The sequence below is a fragment of the Sebastes umbrosus genome, chromosome 4 (genome assembly GCF_015220745.1).
Source record: "Sebastes umbrosus isolate fSebUmb1 chromosome 4, fSebUmb1.pri, whole genome shotgun sequence".
Lineage (NCBI taxonomy): Eukaryota > Metazoa > Chordata > Actinopteri > Perciformes > Sebastidae > Sebastes > Sebastes umbrosus.
This window is the reverse complement of record NC_051272.1, coordinates 36,821,049-36,838,998: the sequence shown is the minus strand read 5'-3', so window position 1 is coordinate 36,838,998 and position 17,950 is coordinate 36,821,049. Positions and strand designations below refer to the sequence as shown.

Here is a 17,950-nt window from a genome sequence, read left to right as displayed (position 1 = left end):
TTAGATGTTTATTTTTCCAATGGAACATGTTTCTGGGGTGTACTGTCTATATGCTATGATGAAAGGGTATCCACTCCTAATATGACAAGCAAAATTTGAACATATCCCATGACAGAACCTCCCTTCCCACCATCATTTTCTCTGTCACAAGTCAATCTCAACTAGTCAGTCAGTCTAATATTAATCCTTCAAGCCATTTAATCAGTGGGGTGTGTCAGTTGTCCTATGGGTAAGCAGATGAGAAAAGATGTGTTTTGAGGTGGGACTGGAATATGGTGAGGGAATCGGAGTCTCTGATGAGATTGGGGAGTGAGTTCCAGAGCTTGGGAGCTGCCCTGGAGAATGCTCTGTCCCCAAAGCTGCAGAGTTTGGACTTGGGGGTGGAGAGTAAACCAGCTGAGGTGGATCTGAGGGACCGTTGAGGTTGGTAGGGGGAGAGGAGTTCAGAGAGATAGGGGGGTGCAAGTTGGTGGAGGGCTTTGTAGGTGAGGGTCAGGATTTTGTAGGAGATCCGGTGGGAGACGGGGAGCCAGTGAAGGTCTTTCAGGACTGGGGTGATATGATGCCATGATTTGGTGTGGGTGAGGAGTCGGGCAGCTGCATTCTGGACCAGTTGTAGTTTATTTATGGAGGTGTTGCTGATGCCATAGAGGAGTGAGTTGCAAGACTAGGGGTGGAACGGTTAATAAAATCCACGGTTCGGTTCATATCACGGTTTTGGGGTCACGGTTTTCGGTTTGGTTCGGTACATTTATGGTACAGCAAGGTCCATAAAGGTCCAAGGTCCAAGATCCAGGTCTGTGGCTCTGTGCAGATAGTCCTGAAGATTATGGTCTGTGTATCTGCCTTCCAGGTTTTTAGCGATGGCTGCCTTTACATCACAGAGAGGTGACGTTCCACGTCCCCAGAGGCAGCCTCTACCGCCCGGGTCTGGTCCGTCGAGGTCCCTGGCCTTCCCTGCCACCCGTGTGGCAGGGCACCCGACCCCAGCGCTTCCTCCCGCAGGTGTTGAGCCTACAGGATGGAAAGGAGGGGGGGGGGGGGGGTCCCACGTCGCTTCTTCGGCGTGTCCCCGGCCGGGCCGGCCACCAGACGCTCACTGACGGGCCCTCCGTCTGGGCCTGGCTCCAGACAGAGGGTCAGGGCTTCTTCCGGGCCGGGTAACTCCTCTTCTGCCTCGTTTAATCATAGGAGTTTTATGAACCATTCTTAGTCTGGCCCCTCGCCTGAGACCAATTTGCCATGGGAGACCCTACCAGGAGCACCAGGCTCCAGACAACACAGCCCTCAGGGTCATAGGGACACACAAACCTCTCCACCACGTTAAGGTGATTGTTCCCGGAGAGGCGTTGAAAGGAGCCAGCTGAGGTGGTTCGGGCATCTAGTAAGGATGCCCCCTGGGCGCCTCCCTAGAGAGGCGTTCCAGGCACGACCAGCTAGGAAGAGGCCACGGGGAAAACCCAGGACTAGGTCAGTCAGAGCTGGTTAATGTGGCCCGGGAACGGGAAGTTTGGGGTCCCCTGCTGGAGCTGTTGCCCCCACGACCCGACCCCGGATAAGTGGTTGAAGATGAGTGAGTGAGTGCCTTTACATCTTTGATGGTGGAGCTGTCTTCATCAGGTGCCATGGATTTCAGTATCATTTCCTGCAGAGGGATGATCATTGACACAGAGGGGGATGTCTCTGTGCTCAAGAGGGTCGTCACAGTCTTCAGAGGTTTGAGAATCTTAAGGAGGTCCTCTGCCAGTTTTACCTCACCGTCAGTCAAGTCGGCAATGTCCTTGGCATTCTTCTTGACATTCTTGTCCATCAGGGCCGAATAAGATGGTAGCCTGCTGTTCAACACAACGCTCCAACATAGATCATAGATGGTGTTCCAATGCGTTGTTACTATCATGTTGTAGTTTGTAAACTGGCAATTCCAGCATCTCCTGCTTGGTTTTCAGGGCATGAGCATCTGTTGTGCTGCAATGGAAAAAGGTTATCACCTTCCTCACCCTCCCCCAGGAGACGGGATACTTGGTTTAGTGAAACCGCATTCTTGGCTGCAAGATTAACAGTATATGCAAAGCACCCAATTTGTGGCCCCGGTCCAGCTGTTTCATTGACTGCATTCACAATGTTTCTCGCATTGTCTGTGGTGACGGGGATTGTGCTGTTGTCCCTCTCCAGTTTCCAATCGTTCCCTGTTTGTGTTAGTGCTTTAGAGAGATGCTCACTTGTGTGTCTCTCATAAAGGGGGCGCATCTGCAAAACATAATTTTTTATTTCCCATTCTGAAGTGATGTGGTGGGCAGCCAGTCACAGTTCAGTAACTTTCAGTAGCCCTGGGTGTCCATCCGTCTGTAGTAAGAGCTATGCAAGCTGTGTTGGACAATTCTTTCACAATTCCTAGTCGTGTCTGTTCATAAAGTTTGGGAATTACTGTCGATCAGAAGAGGAGTCGAGCGATTCAGCAGGTTGCTGGGGATGAACACATGGCTTTCAACAGCGTGCAAATCCCACTCAGTGCATTTTATTGACAATTTTAACTTTTTTTGGGACCGCAGACATCTCTTCAAGGCAGATGGACTCTGCCTAAACAAGTCAGGAGTAAAATTGTTCAACTCCAACCCATTCTACTTCCTGCGTCACTCATCTGTTCCCTCTGCCAAGGACGCGAGACAAGAGGATTCACCACTGGAGGAAGACACAACACAATGTGCCAGGGAACCTCAAGGAGAACCATTTCACCCCCCACCCCAGGCCAGCCCTGGGATACAGCAGAGACAAGAGGAGGCGTCCTCCTCCTCGCTTGTCACCCTTTCTCCCTCCTCCCACCTCTTGGAGTTCACTGACCAAGTGAAGGAGCTGGTCAATGCTGGAACTAAACTAACTCCCCGCCCTACACCCATTTTCTCTCCCATAATCCCCCCTCGGCGTCCACCTCCAACAACTTTGGCACCATCTCCACAAACACGACACCCACCACCTCCTTCCCCTCCACGATGGAATCAGCCTCCGTCTCCGCAGCCTGATAAGGATGTTCCTTTACAAAATGTTGCAAGCACAAATAGATATGTGCTGGGTCCAGGCTTCAAGGCCAGTGATACACGTGACTGTTTCCAGGACAAGCTGGGGCCCTTAGTGATAAGAGCTTCTTCTATCTTAGTTTTAAGAAGAATATGACATTCCCCCACATATTCACAAATTAGTTTGACTGTATTTATGTCTCCTTTAAAGTCAGTAAGAAACACACATATACAGGAAAACAGTTTAACAGGATGTGAAATAGATGCATTACTCTGCATTAATGCACTTTATGTATCTTCAGATCAATTAACAACATAACAAAACAAACCTCTTTTGTGTGTCTCACAGCATTTCTATTGTACTGCTTGAGTTACTTTACTCCTTAGCAACAGGCCCGCTAGCCTAGCATGAACATTTACTTTACTGACAACCCACTAAACTCTACACACCACACGTTATCTCCAAGGATTCACAACACTCTTATCCCTTATACTCGGGTACAGGCATGGGATTTTGAGGACTATTAACCAACCTGTATGTAGAAACAAAGAGGCGGAAAACTTTAGCTTGCGTTCAGCTCAGCTGCAGGATTTATTCTGCAGAGCTTGTCTCTGAAGGGTTTTAAACTTCCTCCCAGCGCTATGCGCCACCTAGTGACGTGTTTGAGTGTTGCACTACAATGTAACAAGTGGAGTACAATGAAATTGGCATTAAATCACTTTTGAAGACAATAAAAAAAAAATATATATATGTATGGATATCTGTTTTTGAACACATTTAATTTATTATCTTTGCAATGAACAGTACCATAGTCCCATAATGAATTACACTATAGGCCCCAATGACATTTTAACGTCTTTTTTTAATGCCATTTCTTTTTAAATTCCTGTATATACATTTTTAACCCTTTACACGGCCTCCCCCAGTAACTCTCGGCACATGTCCACAGCACTTGGCAAAATAACTTCCTCTGCAAATATAAGGGCTTTCTTGCTACGAGCTACGTGAGCGGCAACCATATACAGTGGAGGAAATAAGTATTTGATCCCTTGCCAATTTTGTAAGTTTGCCCACTGACAAAGAAAAGAACGGTCTATAATTTTAATGGTAGGTTTATTTTAACAGTGAGAGACAGAATATAAAAAAAAAAATACAGAATATCACATCATATAAAAGTCATAAATTTATTTGCATTTGATTGTGGGAAATAAGTATTTGATCCCCTAGCAACCAGCAAGTATTCTGGCCCCCACAGACCGGTTAGATTAGTCCTCGCTTTATTAGTAGTCGCTTTAAGAAAGTACTCAGAATCTCAACTTGTTACGTGTGTAAAAGACACCTGTCTCAACTCATTACCTGTATAAAAGACAAAGAATCAGAATCAGATTCCAACCTCTCCACCATGGGCAAGACCAAAGAGCTCTCTAAGGACGTCAGGGACAAGATTGTAGACCTGCACAAGGCTGGAATGGGCTACAAGACCATCAGCAAGCAGCTTTGTGAGAAGGAGACAACTGTTGGTGCGATTATTCGGAAATGGAAGGAACACAAAATGACCATCAATCTCCCTCGGTCTGGGGCTCCACGCAAGATCTCGTCTTGTGGGGTAACGATGATCATGAGAAAGGTGAGGGATAAGCCCAGAAATACACGGGAGGAGCTTCTTAATGATCGCAAGACAGCTGGGACCACAATCACCAAGAAAACCATTGGTAACACACTACGCCGTAATGGATTAAAATCCTGCAGTGCCCACAAGGTCCCCCTGCTCAAGAAGGAACATGTACAGGCTCGTCTGTTAGCCAATGAACACCTGAATGATTCAGAGAAGGCTTGGGAGAAGGTAATGTGGTCAGATGAGACCAAAATCGAGCTCTTTGGCATCAACTCAACTCGCCGTGTTTGGAGGAAGAGAAATGCTGACTATTACCCCAAGAACACCATCCCCACCGTCAAGCATGTAGGTGGAAACATTATGTTTTGGGGGTGTTTCTCTGCTAAGGGGACAGGACGACTTCACCGCATCGAAGAGAGGATGGACGGGGCCATGTACTGGGAAATCTTGGGTGACAACCTCCTTCCCTCAGCCAGGACACTGAAAATGGGCCGTGGATGGGTCTTCCAGCACGACAATGACCCAAAACATACGGCCAAGGCAACAAATGAGTGGCTCAAGAGGAAGCACATTAAGGTCATGGAGTGGCCTAGCCAGTCTCCGGACCTTAATTCCATAGAAAATCTGTGGAGGGAGCTGAAGCTTCGAGTTGCAAAGCGACAGCCTCAAAACCTTAAGGATTTGGAGATGATCTGCAAAGAGGAGTTGACCAAAATCCCTCCTGAGATGTGCGCAAACCTGGTGACCAACTACAAGAAACGTCTGACCTCTGTGCTTGCCAACAACGTTTCTCCACCAAGTACTGAGTCATCTTTTGCTAGGGGATCAAATACTTATTTCCCGCAATCAAATGCAAATCAATTTATAACTTTTATATGATGTGATTTTCTGGATTTTTTTTTTATATTCTGTCTCTCACTGTTAAAATAAACCTACCATTAAAATTATAGACCGTTCTTTTCTTTGTCAGTGGGCAAACTTACAAAATCGGCAAGGGATCAAATACTTATTTCCTCCACTGTAGCTAGCTTTCAAAGTGGCTTTTGACTGAGGTGTTACTGTTGTGATGACTTTCTGTTGTGCCTGAAGCCTGTCCCTTTTCCTTAGGAAATATTCTTTTGGCTTCCCAACACATCCTGGGTGCTTTGTGTTTAAGTGTCTCTGGAGCTTCGATGGTTTGAACACCTCATTTGACAAGATTTTACCACATTCAACACACTGTGCTTTGGGCTCAGCATCACTGCCTGCCATTATGAATCCAAATTTAATGTATATATTCAGTCATATTTCCTCACCGCACACTTTGGGGCTTTAACTGGCGCATGGTTGTCTCCCACAACACTTTTACTTTTCTAAACCGATCCATTTTGTGTCACTGCATCTGAGGAAACCTTAGCTAGCTAACAGTGGCAAACATGTTGGTCCCTACCTGATGATGTTTGGGGTTTTACCCAAGGGCTCGGTCACACTTCATCAACGCGTCATATCTTTGGGGTAAAACACATGCGCAGTAAAATCTGGTCTGCGCTCACCGAAATTGAGCCAATCGCAACGCATGACCGCAGCTCCATTTACACTGCGCGGGTGTCCTACCCCATACAAGACCTGTGTCCGCCAATGTCTCAGCCTCCTTCAATAGGCTTTGGTTTTACATAATAATAAAAAATGAATCTAGTACCACTGCCTCCATGGCCCACTAAATGGCGCTCTGAGGCCCACCAGTGGGCAACAGGCTAACCTGCAAAATAAACAGTTAAACAACATAAAAATGGCCAAACTTACAGCTTCCAGGTTTGAAGTTGGGTCACAGACAGATGGTATCTTTCATTTTGATGTGAATCCTGTGTAATGACCCTCGTTGAGAAAGAATTTTCCAGTTGATGTTGGGACATTTCAGTCAAAAATCCCACAAAATTTTAAAGAAGGAAAGTGAATCCACTGGGTCTTCACATCTTCAGATGATGGGAGTACATGAAGGCTTTTCTGTTGGTTCTTGCAGCCAACATCAGAACAAGTAGCGTGCTTTGCTCATTTGCTCCGGTCAGTAATAGTAAGAAAATCCCAATGGCGGAGATTCAGCAGGTGATGGTTGCCAAGCTGAAGGTGGCTCTACGGCACAGCAACGTGCACATAGGACGTCATATCCAGCATCAAATCTGAGGAGCTCTTTGTTACACGTTTTCTGTTAGATGGAGCGGAAGAAAAAAAAAGGATGGTCTTTTCTTACACTTTGGGGGTCTGTAGACACACCGGGGCCACATTTGTGTTGGAAAGCCATGAAAAGGCGAATTTGTGATGTCTTTGCTATCTCCATACATTCACCAGGCCGGTCCACTGTGGAGTTTGAGTGTGTGAACGAAACAAATCTGATCCTGATCCACTCCAACAAACTCAACTACACCAAGCTGGACAGCACACACAAGGCCAGGCTTATCGCTTCAGGTACAGTACACACACACACATACACACGCACACACACACACACACACACTAGGGATAGAAACATTTTCTTAACCGATAACCGACCCTCGTTAACCGATTATTGACCGTTAACCGACAAGATTCGTGCCTCGCATGAAGCGGTGTACCAGCTGCAGGAGCACAACAGATATTGGTTGACGGGAGTCTCCAGTTCACCGTCCGGGAGCATTAACTTAGCAGCTACGATGCTGCGTGTAGTGTCGCGGACATGCAGCCACTTTCCCAGTAAAAGTCTCCACCGCACATTTAGTTTAGTTTAGCATGTTGTCAGCTGTGTGTCTGCCCGGTGGAACTACAGTGTGTGTATTTGTTCTACGTTAGCAGCTCTAGCATTGCCGGAGGCTTCGTGCTCGCCGCCGCCGCACACGTAGTCTGCGTAACTTTAGCGAGTTTCCAACAGACCGTGTGTGTGTGTGTGTTGGTGGTGAGTGTGAGGTTGTTGGTGGTGTTCTAGTTGTGATCGTAGGTGTAGCAGTGTGTGTACAGTTTATTTGTCGGTGAATAAATGTTACGAAACTACAACTCCTCCGCTCCGCTCAAGCGAGCCAGAGACCGGAGCCGACTTCCTGTATCCTGCAACTCTGGCTCCGCCTCTGAAGGTGGGCTGTTAAGGTGGACCAGCTTTTCTCCTTTATGAGACGAGCCGCTCCTCTGAGCCGCTCAGCTTTTTAATTATTTTTTTAACCGATAGCGTTAATCGGTTAAAATGCTTAATGTCGGTTAACGGTTAAATGGTTAATTATTGACATCGCTAACACACACAGACACACACACACACACACAGGGAGAAATATTCATGTACGTAGTCAAGAAGCTCCTCAGTGGCAAGGCGCCAGGTGTGGATGAGATTCACCCTGAGATGCTAAAGGCTGTAGACATTGTTGGGCTGTCTTGGCTGACATGCCTCTTCAGTGTGGCGTAGAGGTCAGGGACACATCCAAAGGTGCATCCCTGCTGCATGAAGCAAGCTGCCAGTTCACAGCAGTTAATAGTGAATCTGTGATGACTACAGCTTTAAACATGTTGCTAGTAATGAATGTGCAGGACATACTCAAACAGAGTAAAAGAAAAATAAGATTTTTTTTGTTATTATTAATATCACTTTTATTGAATACCATTATATATTATTAATAATTCTACATTTTTTGGTGGGACTTGGAATAATATTCTCATGCTCACTATGTTTTCCCCAGGTGGTGGGTCTGCTCCCAGTATTAAGTCCTCCTGGCTGCAGCATGAGACCCAGTATCTGGTTATCCAGCTGAATAGTAAACTAACTGAAAAACACAGATATCAGCTGTACACTGAGTTCACTGGAGAACTAGCTGATGACTTGGCAGGCTTTTACAGGAGTGAATATGAAGAAGATGGAGTCCGAAAGTAAGTCCTCTATTCTGTGTCCCGCAACATCTGTATTTCATTTGTTTTGGTGAGGTAATCTCCAATCTCTACATTGTGTTCAGAATGTTGTCTCATTCTCAGGATTGTTGCCACCTCTCAGATGCATCCGACTCATGCCAGAAAGACCTTCCCTTGTTTCGATGAGCCCACTATGAAAGCTTTTTTCTATATAACTCTCATCCACCCCCGTGAAACTGTAGCCCTGTCCAATGGCATGGAACGAGGTCAGTGTGGTCCACATGTATCAGAACAGAACTGTATTTGCATAAATCACAGTTAAAATGATCAATCAATTATTATCTTGCATGCAAACAGATATGTGAGTTTTTTAAATTCCATACCCAGCCATGCTCATTTCAGGCCTCCAGAGGTCCCCCAGAGTCCCCCAAAGGCCCAGGTTTATACTGTGTTGGTTAGCTTTTGGTAATTTAATGATGTGCAAATCTTGTGGTGTATTGGCACCACTAAACTATGTCAACTGGCTCCTATGTTACTACCAAATCGTATCTGCCGTACTTGGAGAGGAGACCTGTATCAAAATCTAATTGCAAAATCTCAATTATTTCAAATTACGTTAGTTTTACTGTAAGTCCTCCAAATTAAACAACACAATATATGTATATGCACATGTATGTATATTCAGTATATAGACAGTTGTTGGTCCATGCCCTCCAGCAACACAGTTATCAATGCACAGTAAAATGGGGTGGGGGGGGTGGGGGGGGATTTACGTCATTCACAGGGTGAACACCAACACAGAAAGTAGTCAGACAGCTTGCTTTGGTGAAGTGGTCCAAGCATTCAACTTGTGCACCCAGCTAAGCGTTTAAATGATATAACTATTGAAGGACTATTAGAGTGTTCGTACTGGGAAGTTGATTCACCTAAAAAAAATGATCCGCTGAGTTACAGATGTCTCTTTCCCAATGAAGGTCTATGGGAAAAAGTATTTTTGGGCCGAATGGCATCACGTGACAGACATGAGAGTTGTGGTACCGCCGCTTGGCCACTACGAAAGTTGGGATCAACTACCGGCGCTCTTCTTGGGGTCTTGATACATACATGTAGCTACTGTTTTCCACGTTCACCCCACCCCCTGTACATGACGTAAATCAACAACATCCAAATGTGTTTTTGATGGAACTTGTGAATACTTTTAAATACATATATTTGTGGATTTCTATTACATTTATTTAAAACAAGACATATTTGTGGGCGCATCAGAAATGTATTTGTGAACCTTATTTTTTTGTGGATTTTTGTTTACATTTATATATAACGATAACTATTTTTTCCCATTCCATTCCATTGAGCAGAAAAAAATACAAATCCACCAATTCAGATAAAAATATCTTGTGTTTCATATTATATATCTTCATATTTGTGCTTAGCTTTACGCTTTCCTGACTCTGCCATGGCGATTCAGTCAGTAGGCTAGCCTGCTAGATTGTCCAATGAACGTCTGCAAGAGTGCAAGTATGTTTACGTTTAGGCTTGTGGCAGCTGCCAATTCTCTGGTGCTTGCTGTTGTTTCCCTTTTCCCTGGTGTTTTTTGGTGAATTGCTGAGTGATTAGAGGGTTAGAGGCTTGGTGCATTCCCCTCTTGGCCAATCAGGGTGTAACGGTGCCTTTCTGTAGGGCTTAAAAGAGGAGGGAAACTGCACACCCAGTGTCATTCTGATCTCTCCTTCACTCAATGTAACATGTGTTATCAGCCAAACCAGAAACTCTGGTCTGTTTTAGGCCCTTTCGAGATTCTGTGCTCTTTGTGTTTTGTTTATTGAGAGTGTTGACTCTCCTAGTTGGGGAAACAAAATAAATACCAATCAATTGGGTTACCTGCACTAGGATGTTTAGGTGCTATTTGTGCAACGATCTGGCTTGCCTTACGATAGCCTACCTTTGTTTTCCCACCTTTGTTGATTGTCTGCCCCGCCCCGATTTGTTTCACCTGTGTTTAATCACCGTCTTGTATTTAAACCTGTGTGTTCCCCTCTGTCTTCGTCTTTGTGTACGGTAGTCAGTAAAACCAGACAAGACGAAGGAGGAGTGAATTACAAAATAAAACAGGAAACACTGGAATGAGATAATATAAAAGAAACCAAACCAAAATCACATTAACATAACTATAACAAGAGACAATCTTAACTTATAACAAAGGGAAAAATGTTCAATGCTCTGGCACAGCAAGAACATGACAGTGTGGCAGCTGCTAATTCTCTGGTGCTTGCTGTTGTTTCCCTTTTCCCTGGTGTTTTTTTGGTTGAGTTGCTGAGTGATTAGAGGGTTATTCAGTTCACCTGTTGCGCGGGGTGTGGGGACTGACTCTTAAATGATAGTTGAGAGCAGCTTGGTGCATTCCCCTCTTGGCCAATCAGGGTGTAACAACGCCCTTTCTTTAAAGTTATTTATTTTATTTTTTTGGGGGGCATTTTCCATTTTTATGACAGGACAGTGGATAGAGTCTTGAAAGGGGGGAGAGAGAGAGTGGATGCGGAAAGGGCCACAGGCCGGATTCGAACCCTGGCCGCCGCGGTCAGGACCAAGCCTTAATACATGGACGCCCGCTCTACCAACTGAGCTAACCCAGGCGCCATAACAACGCCCTTTCTGCAGGGCTTAAAAGAGGAGGGAAACTGCACACCCAGTGTCATTCTGATCTCTCCTTCACTAAAGGCAACATGTGTTATCAGCCAAACCAGAACTTCTGGTCTGTTTTAGGCCCTTTTGAGATTCTGTGCTCTTTGTGTTTTGTTTATTGAGAGTGTTGACTATCCTAGTTGGGGAAACAAAATAAATACCAATCAATTGGGTTACCTGCACTAGGACGTTTAGGTGCTATTTGTGCAACGATCTGGCTTGCCTCACGATAGCCTAACGCCTGCAGGCTGTATTTTGTTATTCTATTCATTTGTTGATTTTCAATGAAACCCTTTATACCCATTTCTTTTAGTGTATTTTATTTGGGAAAACTTTAAAGGAGGGTAAAAGGAAAAATAAAAACAATATTTCAGTTTCCTTAATTGTTTGTTATTGTAGAGGCATTTGTTCATTATTATTATTATTATTATTATTAAGGAGGCATTTTATTTTATATTATTATGTGGATGGGAACTGTTTTTCAGTCTTCTGACTGATCAACTACAGTCTGGGGAACTCGGTACCGCCACAGGCTACTGTAGAAGCAAAGTGTCTCAGATCTTGGGCCAAAGGTGTTTGGGAACCTTGATCAACTTTCTTCAAAAATCAATGTTCATGATGTCAACACAACATACTCAAATAACTCTCTGGAGACAGTCCAAATCTTATGCAAAAAGCAGAGTTTTTGCTATTGGAACAGCTAACACAATCAAAACCTGAGCCTGGTCTGGAACAGACTGACTAGCAGGGTCTAGAGCACAGCCTTATATACAATTCTGAGGGGCTTGCCCCTCCTTCGAGAATATTCCATATTTGTGCTGATTATATTGGTGTAAGGTAATTTGAGGTTGTATCTCTAAATCACAAGGGATATGTCATGTTCTGGCTGTGCCAGAGCATTGAACTTTTTTCCCTTTGTTATAAGTTAAGATTGTCTCTTGTTATTAGTTATGTTAATGTGATTTTGGTTTGTGTTGGGTTTGGTTTCTTTTATATTATCTCATTCCAGTGTTTCCTGTTTTATTTTGTAATTCACTCCTCCTGTGTCTTGTCTGGTTTTACTGACTACCTTTGTTTTCCCACCTTTGTTGATTGTCTGCCCCGCCCCGATTTGTTTCACCTGTGTTTAATCACCGTCTTGTATTTAAACCTGTGTGTTCCCCTCTGTCTTCGTCTTTGTGTACGGTAGGACTTATAACAAAGGGAAAAAAGTTCAATGCTCTGGCACAGCAAGAACATGACAGGATATTCATTCCCTCCATCTGTCTCCGGTTTGTCTGGGGCTTTCCAGTGTCTGTTTTTCAAAAAAAGAATTGCCACCTGTTGTCTGTCCATTTGATTATCAGCTGTCATTCAGGTTAAACAAGGTACTAGGGGAGTTAGGGACTTTTCCAGTCTTATTAAGTTATGCATTAGCTCATTCAGACACCTCATGATGGTTCACAAACAACTTTAGGACAAAGCCAGGATCATGTAGGGACATTACTCAGGCTACAAAACATTATAAAGGTTACAGTGATTATATGCTTTTCAATAAGGTTATATGATCAATATTCTTTATCATTGTTTAACATATTTCCATATCGTTTTACTTCCACACTACTCGGCTACGTGCATGACCTGCCAGAGATTCCTTGGTAAATTCAAGATTCAAGGCACTTCGTTGTCATTGTAGGCATACAACGAAATTACGTTTGGTAACTTCCAGTGACCAGCAGCAAGAGAACAGGATAAAAACAAGACAGTTAGAAACAGGCAGGATAAAAACACGTAAACACAGTAAAACATATGCATTAACTTGTAATTCTCCTAATAAATCTCTTCCTTTTTTGTTACATCCCATTGCTATCAATATAAGAGAATTATTGTTTCGAGTCTGTTTAACTGTGTGTTTGTGTCTTTTCAGATATTGTTAACACCACTATTGATGGAGTAGCTGTGACACAGACCACGTTTGAGCCCACCTTAAAAATGTCCACCTATCTACTAGCCATTGTGATCTCTGACTACACATACCTCCAAGCCACACAAGGAGACACTCTGGTAACCCTCTATGACATTACTGATTCACAGCACAGCAGACGTCATGACTTGTCAAACAAGTGTACCTGATAACATTAGAAGTTTCTGCATTGCAGTGCAATATTTGCTGGAGCAGAGCCGTCATTTTTGTTATCAATCCCACGTGTGTTTCTTTGCTATGACTAGTCACAATGTGTGCTGTGAAAGAGGTCTATAAATCTGAACAAATAGAACAAAAAAGTTAGTAAGCTTATTAAGATTCAGGCTGGCATTTTGAGTACAACATGATAGACAGATGTCTGACAGAGAGTAAAGACAACCTTATGACTCTCACCAAGTAGCCTACACATGTCCAAAATATGAAAAAGCCCATCTTGCTCAAAAGTTTGCCATTTGTCTTTTATTTGTGAAGTTGGTAGTTCAGGCAAAGATTAACCTGGATTTTTATTAGAAACTAATCAGGAACATGTACACATCACAAACTAACATACATGAGCATACAGCAAACTGGGTCAGGATAGTAGTCCAGTGTAAATGCAATTAATAAAATAAAAATGCCTTTTCTTCCCAGGAGCATTAATGTGCTCAATAAACTTGTGTTTGTGTGTGTACAATGTTGATCTAATGGCATATAGAAAGCTAGCGGAGAGGGAGCTGTGGCCCGGGCCCAACAGCAAGGCCGCAGCTTAAGATACCAGTTAAATTTAACTATGAATTTCATTTTATTAGAAGCCGACAACGCCACCTAGGGAAATAACTTGGAGCCCAGGACTCTGAGAGATTCAAGTTCTTTTAAAATCAGGGGAGCAAAGTTAAAATACAGACAGAAGTCTAAAGTCAAATTAAAATCAGATTTATTACAATTAAAATAACATGGATATCTAATGATTGATTCATTTAAAGGCAAAAAGGAATAAAATGCTGCTAGCAGCAAGGTTAGAACCCTGTAAAAAGGCCAGTCCAGTGATCCAGTCCAGCTCTCTATTCCAGTCCAATCCAGCGGCTCCTCCCGTGTCCGCGTCTTGGTTCCTCCCGTACTCCTACCACGCCGCCTGCCCGTCTTGGCAGTCTTGCCAGCCCTGTCCGAATCTGTGGAACAACAGAGACACCAGGACCAGTAGTTTGTTCCCCACTGCTAGGCTATCACCAACTCCAGCCACGAGCTTTCTTGGCCTGTCTCAGTGTATCTCAGTGTGTCCGCCACTCAAATGTACCAAAGGGTACTTAGGATTTCCTAAGTCTGAGTGAAACTGCATTGGCGGACACGGTCAGCTGCATGTAGTCACACCACACTCGCTGGTCACAGGGCTGGTAGGTGGTAGTCGTCAGGAAAGCTGTTCTGCCCCACCGCCGTCCCTGCACTCTTAGAATGAAGAACCCCCCTCTGCTGCGAGCCGCTCCCTCCTTTTCTCCGCTCCGTCTGTGTCGCATCTCACTTATTGCATGCGGCTTCGCCACACCTGTCACTCATCCTGTGATCAGTTTCCTTGATTGGAGGTGTGGCTTTCCAAGGGTCATAGCTCAGTTCATGACATCTCAAATAAAAACACTTCAATCCATGTATTAAAAGCAACCCAAACAATTAAAAGGTAGGTGAACCTACAACACAACATCTCAGGTACAAACATGCAGGGATAAAACATGCAAAATAGAATAAAAACAAATCAAATTCCAGCATGCACAAAGCATTTTTGACCCTCTCACAGAGCCACCAGCATCATTAGGAATCCTCTTCTGTGGACCACAAGTGTGTGTATATATACCAGATTTCTATTTAACGACAATCTGGCCGGTAGTTGTTGACATATTTAGCTCTGGAACAAGGTGATGGATATACCAGACAGACAGCTCAAAATGACTGCCTGCCTTACGACTCGTAGTTCATGAAGTAGAGATCAACTAGAAGTGTGTAACAACGTCTCTTGAGGTTGACAGAGAGGGACTGTGGCAGTTAGACCCCGTCAATGTGATGCATCATCATTATTGGTGGAGGAAACCCAGCAGATGGAAGATGAAACCTCTCAGTTGAACCTCCTGGATCATCCTGAGGGATAAGGTGGTGATGGGGAGGTCTGAAAGGCACAATGACGGAAACACAGTGATATTCAAAGAACAGCGTCCGAGGACTAATTGGCTTGAGGAACGTGGAGAGAAAGGTCATTGGCCAGATGGGGATGTCAGAATTGTGAAAGGGAGTTTGTTAGGGCAAACGTCACCGCCCACTCACCTGTTTCTCGGTCTGGTTCGGCCCTCCGAGCCAACCAGGTAGTCAGAGACTGTGTGGAGATTCTTTGCTGGATTGTTGAACTGCACTGTGCGCAGCCTTACCTACCCTGCTGTGTTTTTACTGAGTTTGCCATTAAAAGTCATGACCAACTGTTCCTGATCAGCACCTAAATCTGAGGCCATGGTTCTCAGCAGGAAACCGATGGATTGCCTACTCCAGGTATGGAATGAGTCCTTACCCCAAGTGAAGGGTTCAAGTACCTTGGGGTCTTGTTCGCGAGTGAGGGGACAATGGAACATGAGATTGGCCGGAGAATCTGAGCAGCAGGGGGGGGGGGCGGTATTGTATTCGCTTTACCGCAGCGTTGTGACGAAAAGAGAGCTGAGCCAGAAGGCAAAGCTCTCGATCTACCGGTCAATCTTCGTTCCTACTCTCACCTATGGTCAAGAGGGCTGGGTCATGACCAAAGAACTAGATCGTGGGTAGTAGCGGCCGAAATGGGTTTCCTCAGGAGAGTAGCTGGCGTCTCCCTTAGAGATAGGGTGAGAAGCCCAGTCATCCGTGAGGGACTCGGAGTAGAGCCGCTACTCCTTTGCGTCGAAAGGAGCCAGCTGAGGTGGTTCGGGCATCTGGTAAGGATGCCCCCTGGCATCCTTAGGGAGGTGTTCCAGGCACGACCAGCTGGGAGGAGACCCCAGGACTAGGTGGAGAGATTATATCTCCAAACTGGCCTGGGAACGCCTCGGGATCCCCCAGTCAGAGCTGGTTAATATGGCCCGGGAACGGGAAGTTTGGGGTCCCCTACTGGAGCTGTTGCCCCTGCGACCCGACCCGGATAAGCGGTTGAAAATGAGAGTAAGAGTGAGAGTGAGAACTGTTCCTGGTCTACTGTGTGCTGCAATTGGGTCCTACCACTACCTGTTACATAGCAGGAATTCACATTAGAAAGAAAAGTGAGAGAAGAAATCTTCATTATTTAACTCCAAAGCTTCATATTGTGATGCAAAAATGTATGTCATGATTAGGGTTGCAGCGATGGTATTTCTACTATCAATATTTTTTTTTTTTTTTTTCTTCAAACCATAGATGAATTATTTGGTCTATAAAATGGTGAAAATGTCCATCACAACTTCACAGAGCCCAAGCTGACATCTTATTTCGTCTGAGACACAAAGATATAAAACCTCACATTTGAGGATTTGGCATATTAGCTTAATACAGGAGTTAAACGACGAGCTGATAATCAAAGATATTGTCAATGAATGTTTAATAAATTGCAAATATTTGATTAACTATTTATTTTAGCATTAGTGACAATCTAATGCAAACATAAAGCATTTGGATTTGATTTACTGATGATCTACTGCTGTTACCACAAATGTGTGTACTGTACATATTTTGTAGTTCAGCTTGTGAATGTATGAAAACACCTACACTTCAGTTTTTTAAACCTTTATGCATGATAATACACAAAGTTTGCTGTTGTGTGTTCAGATTCGTATCTGGGCTCGCAGGACGGCTATTGAGCAGGGACAGGGAGACTATGCCCTCAATGTGACCGGACCCATACTGGACTTCTTTCAGATGTACTTTAACATCTCCTACCCTCTGAGCAAGTCAGGTGAGCCTACTTTATAATCTTCTGTCGATGGCCAAAGTGGGCATTTTGAATGATGGATTTTCTTTCTATTCCTTGCTTATTTTAGGCGGCTCTTTTCCAAATACCTGCTAAACTAATGACATTCCCATCAGCCTAAGCTGTACTTTGTGTTCAGTGCTAATTACCATGGCACCTGACTGGAGAGCTGCAGCCACCAACTGTTTATCTCGATGATCCTAATATTCACATAATGGTGGTGGATTAGAATGCACATCTTCTTTTCTTCTGCTAATTTTCTGGAAAATTAAAATGTGCACTATACATTTGGATGAGAACCTGACTTGTGATCGCTGATTGTTGTTTGGTAGAAACTTGTTTAACAATAAGGCCTAAAATGCAAGAACGTATTATTTTCCAGTTTTATTATATTAGTCCCCCCACTCCCCATGAACTCACTTTATATTTTCCTACCCCTTCAATCAAATACAACAGTCTTTCTCTCCCTGAGATCTCATCCGTTTACACTGTTAACTGAGGGCATTTTCACACCTGCCTTGTTTAGTTGGGTTGAATGGAACCCTGGAGCATTTACCCTCTCAGTGCGGTTCTTTTTGGCAGGTGTGAACACAGCAATCACACTCGGGTGCAGCACCAAAACAAGTGAACCGAGACCTCCTTGAAGGTGTGGTCTCGGTTTGGTTCCAAATGAACTGCGGTACGGTTCGATACGCTTCGTTTGTGGTGAGAACATGCTCCGACCTCGATCCGGCCCAACTGGAAAAAGCATTGCACCTTTTTGTATTAAACCAGCTCCGGTAGCGAGCTGCGCTGTGCAGGTCAACACAGACAGCAGACAATATTACTACTAAGGAGCCTACGCTTGCCCTCGCTATTCACATTAGTACTAAACAGGTGTAACGTCAGAATGTGTTGAACACCACGGCATACCTGA

The 17,950-nt window shown here is 44.4% G+C and overlaps 1 protein-coding gene across 1 annotated transcript in view; it reads left to right on the top strand.

The window, feature by feature from the left end:
• The window catches only part of LOC119487020 (aminopeptidase N-like), a 43,594-nt gene that overhangs the window by 3,329 nt on the left and 22,315 nt on the right, over positions 1 to 17,950 (top strand). The window contains exons 3-7 of the mRNA XM_037767645.1: positions 6,953 to 7,069; positions 8,302 to 8,488; positions 8,591 to 8,733; positions 13,056 to 13,192; positions 16,893 to 17,019. Of these exons, the coding sequence (XP_037623573.1) occupies positions 6,953 to 7,069; positions 8,302 to 8,488; positions 8,591 to 8,733; positions 13,056 to 13,192; positions 16,893 to 17,019 (711 nt within the window). The remainder of the gene's footprint in view (positions 1 to 6,952; positions 7,070 to 8,301; positions 8,489 to 8,590; positions 8,734 to 13,055; positions 13,193 to 16,892; positions 17,020 to 17,950) is intronic.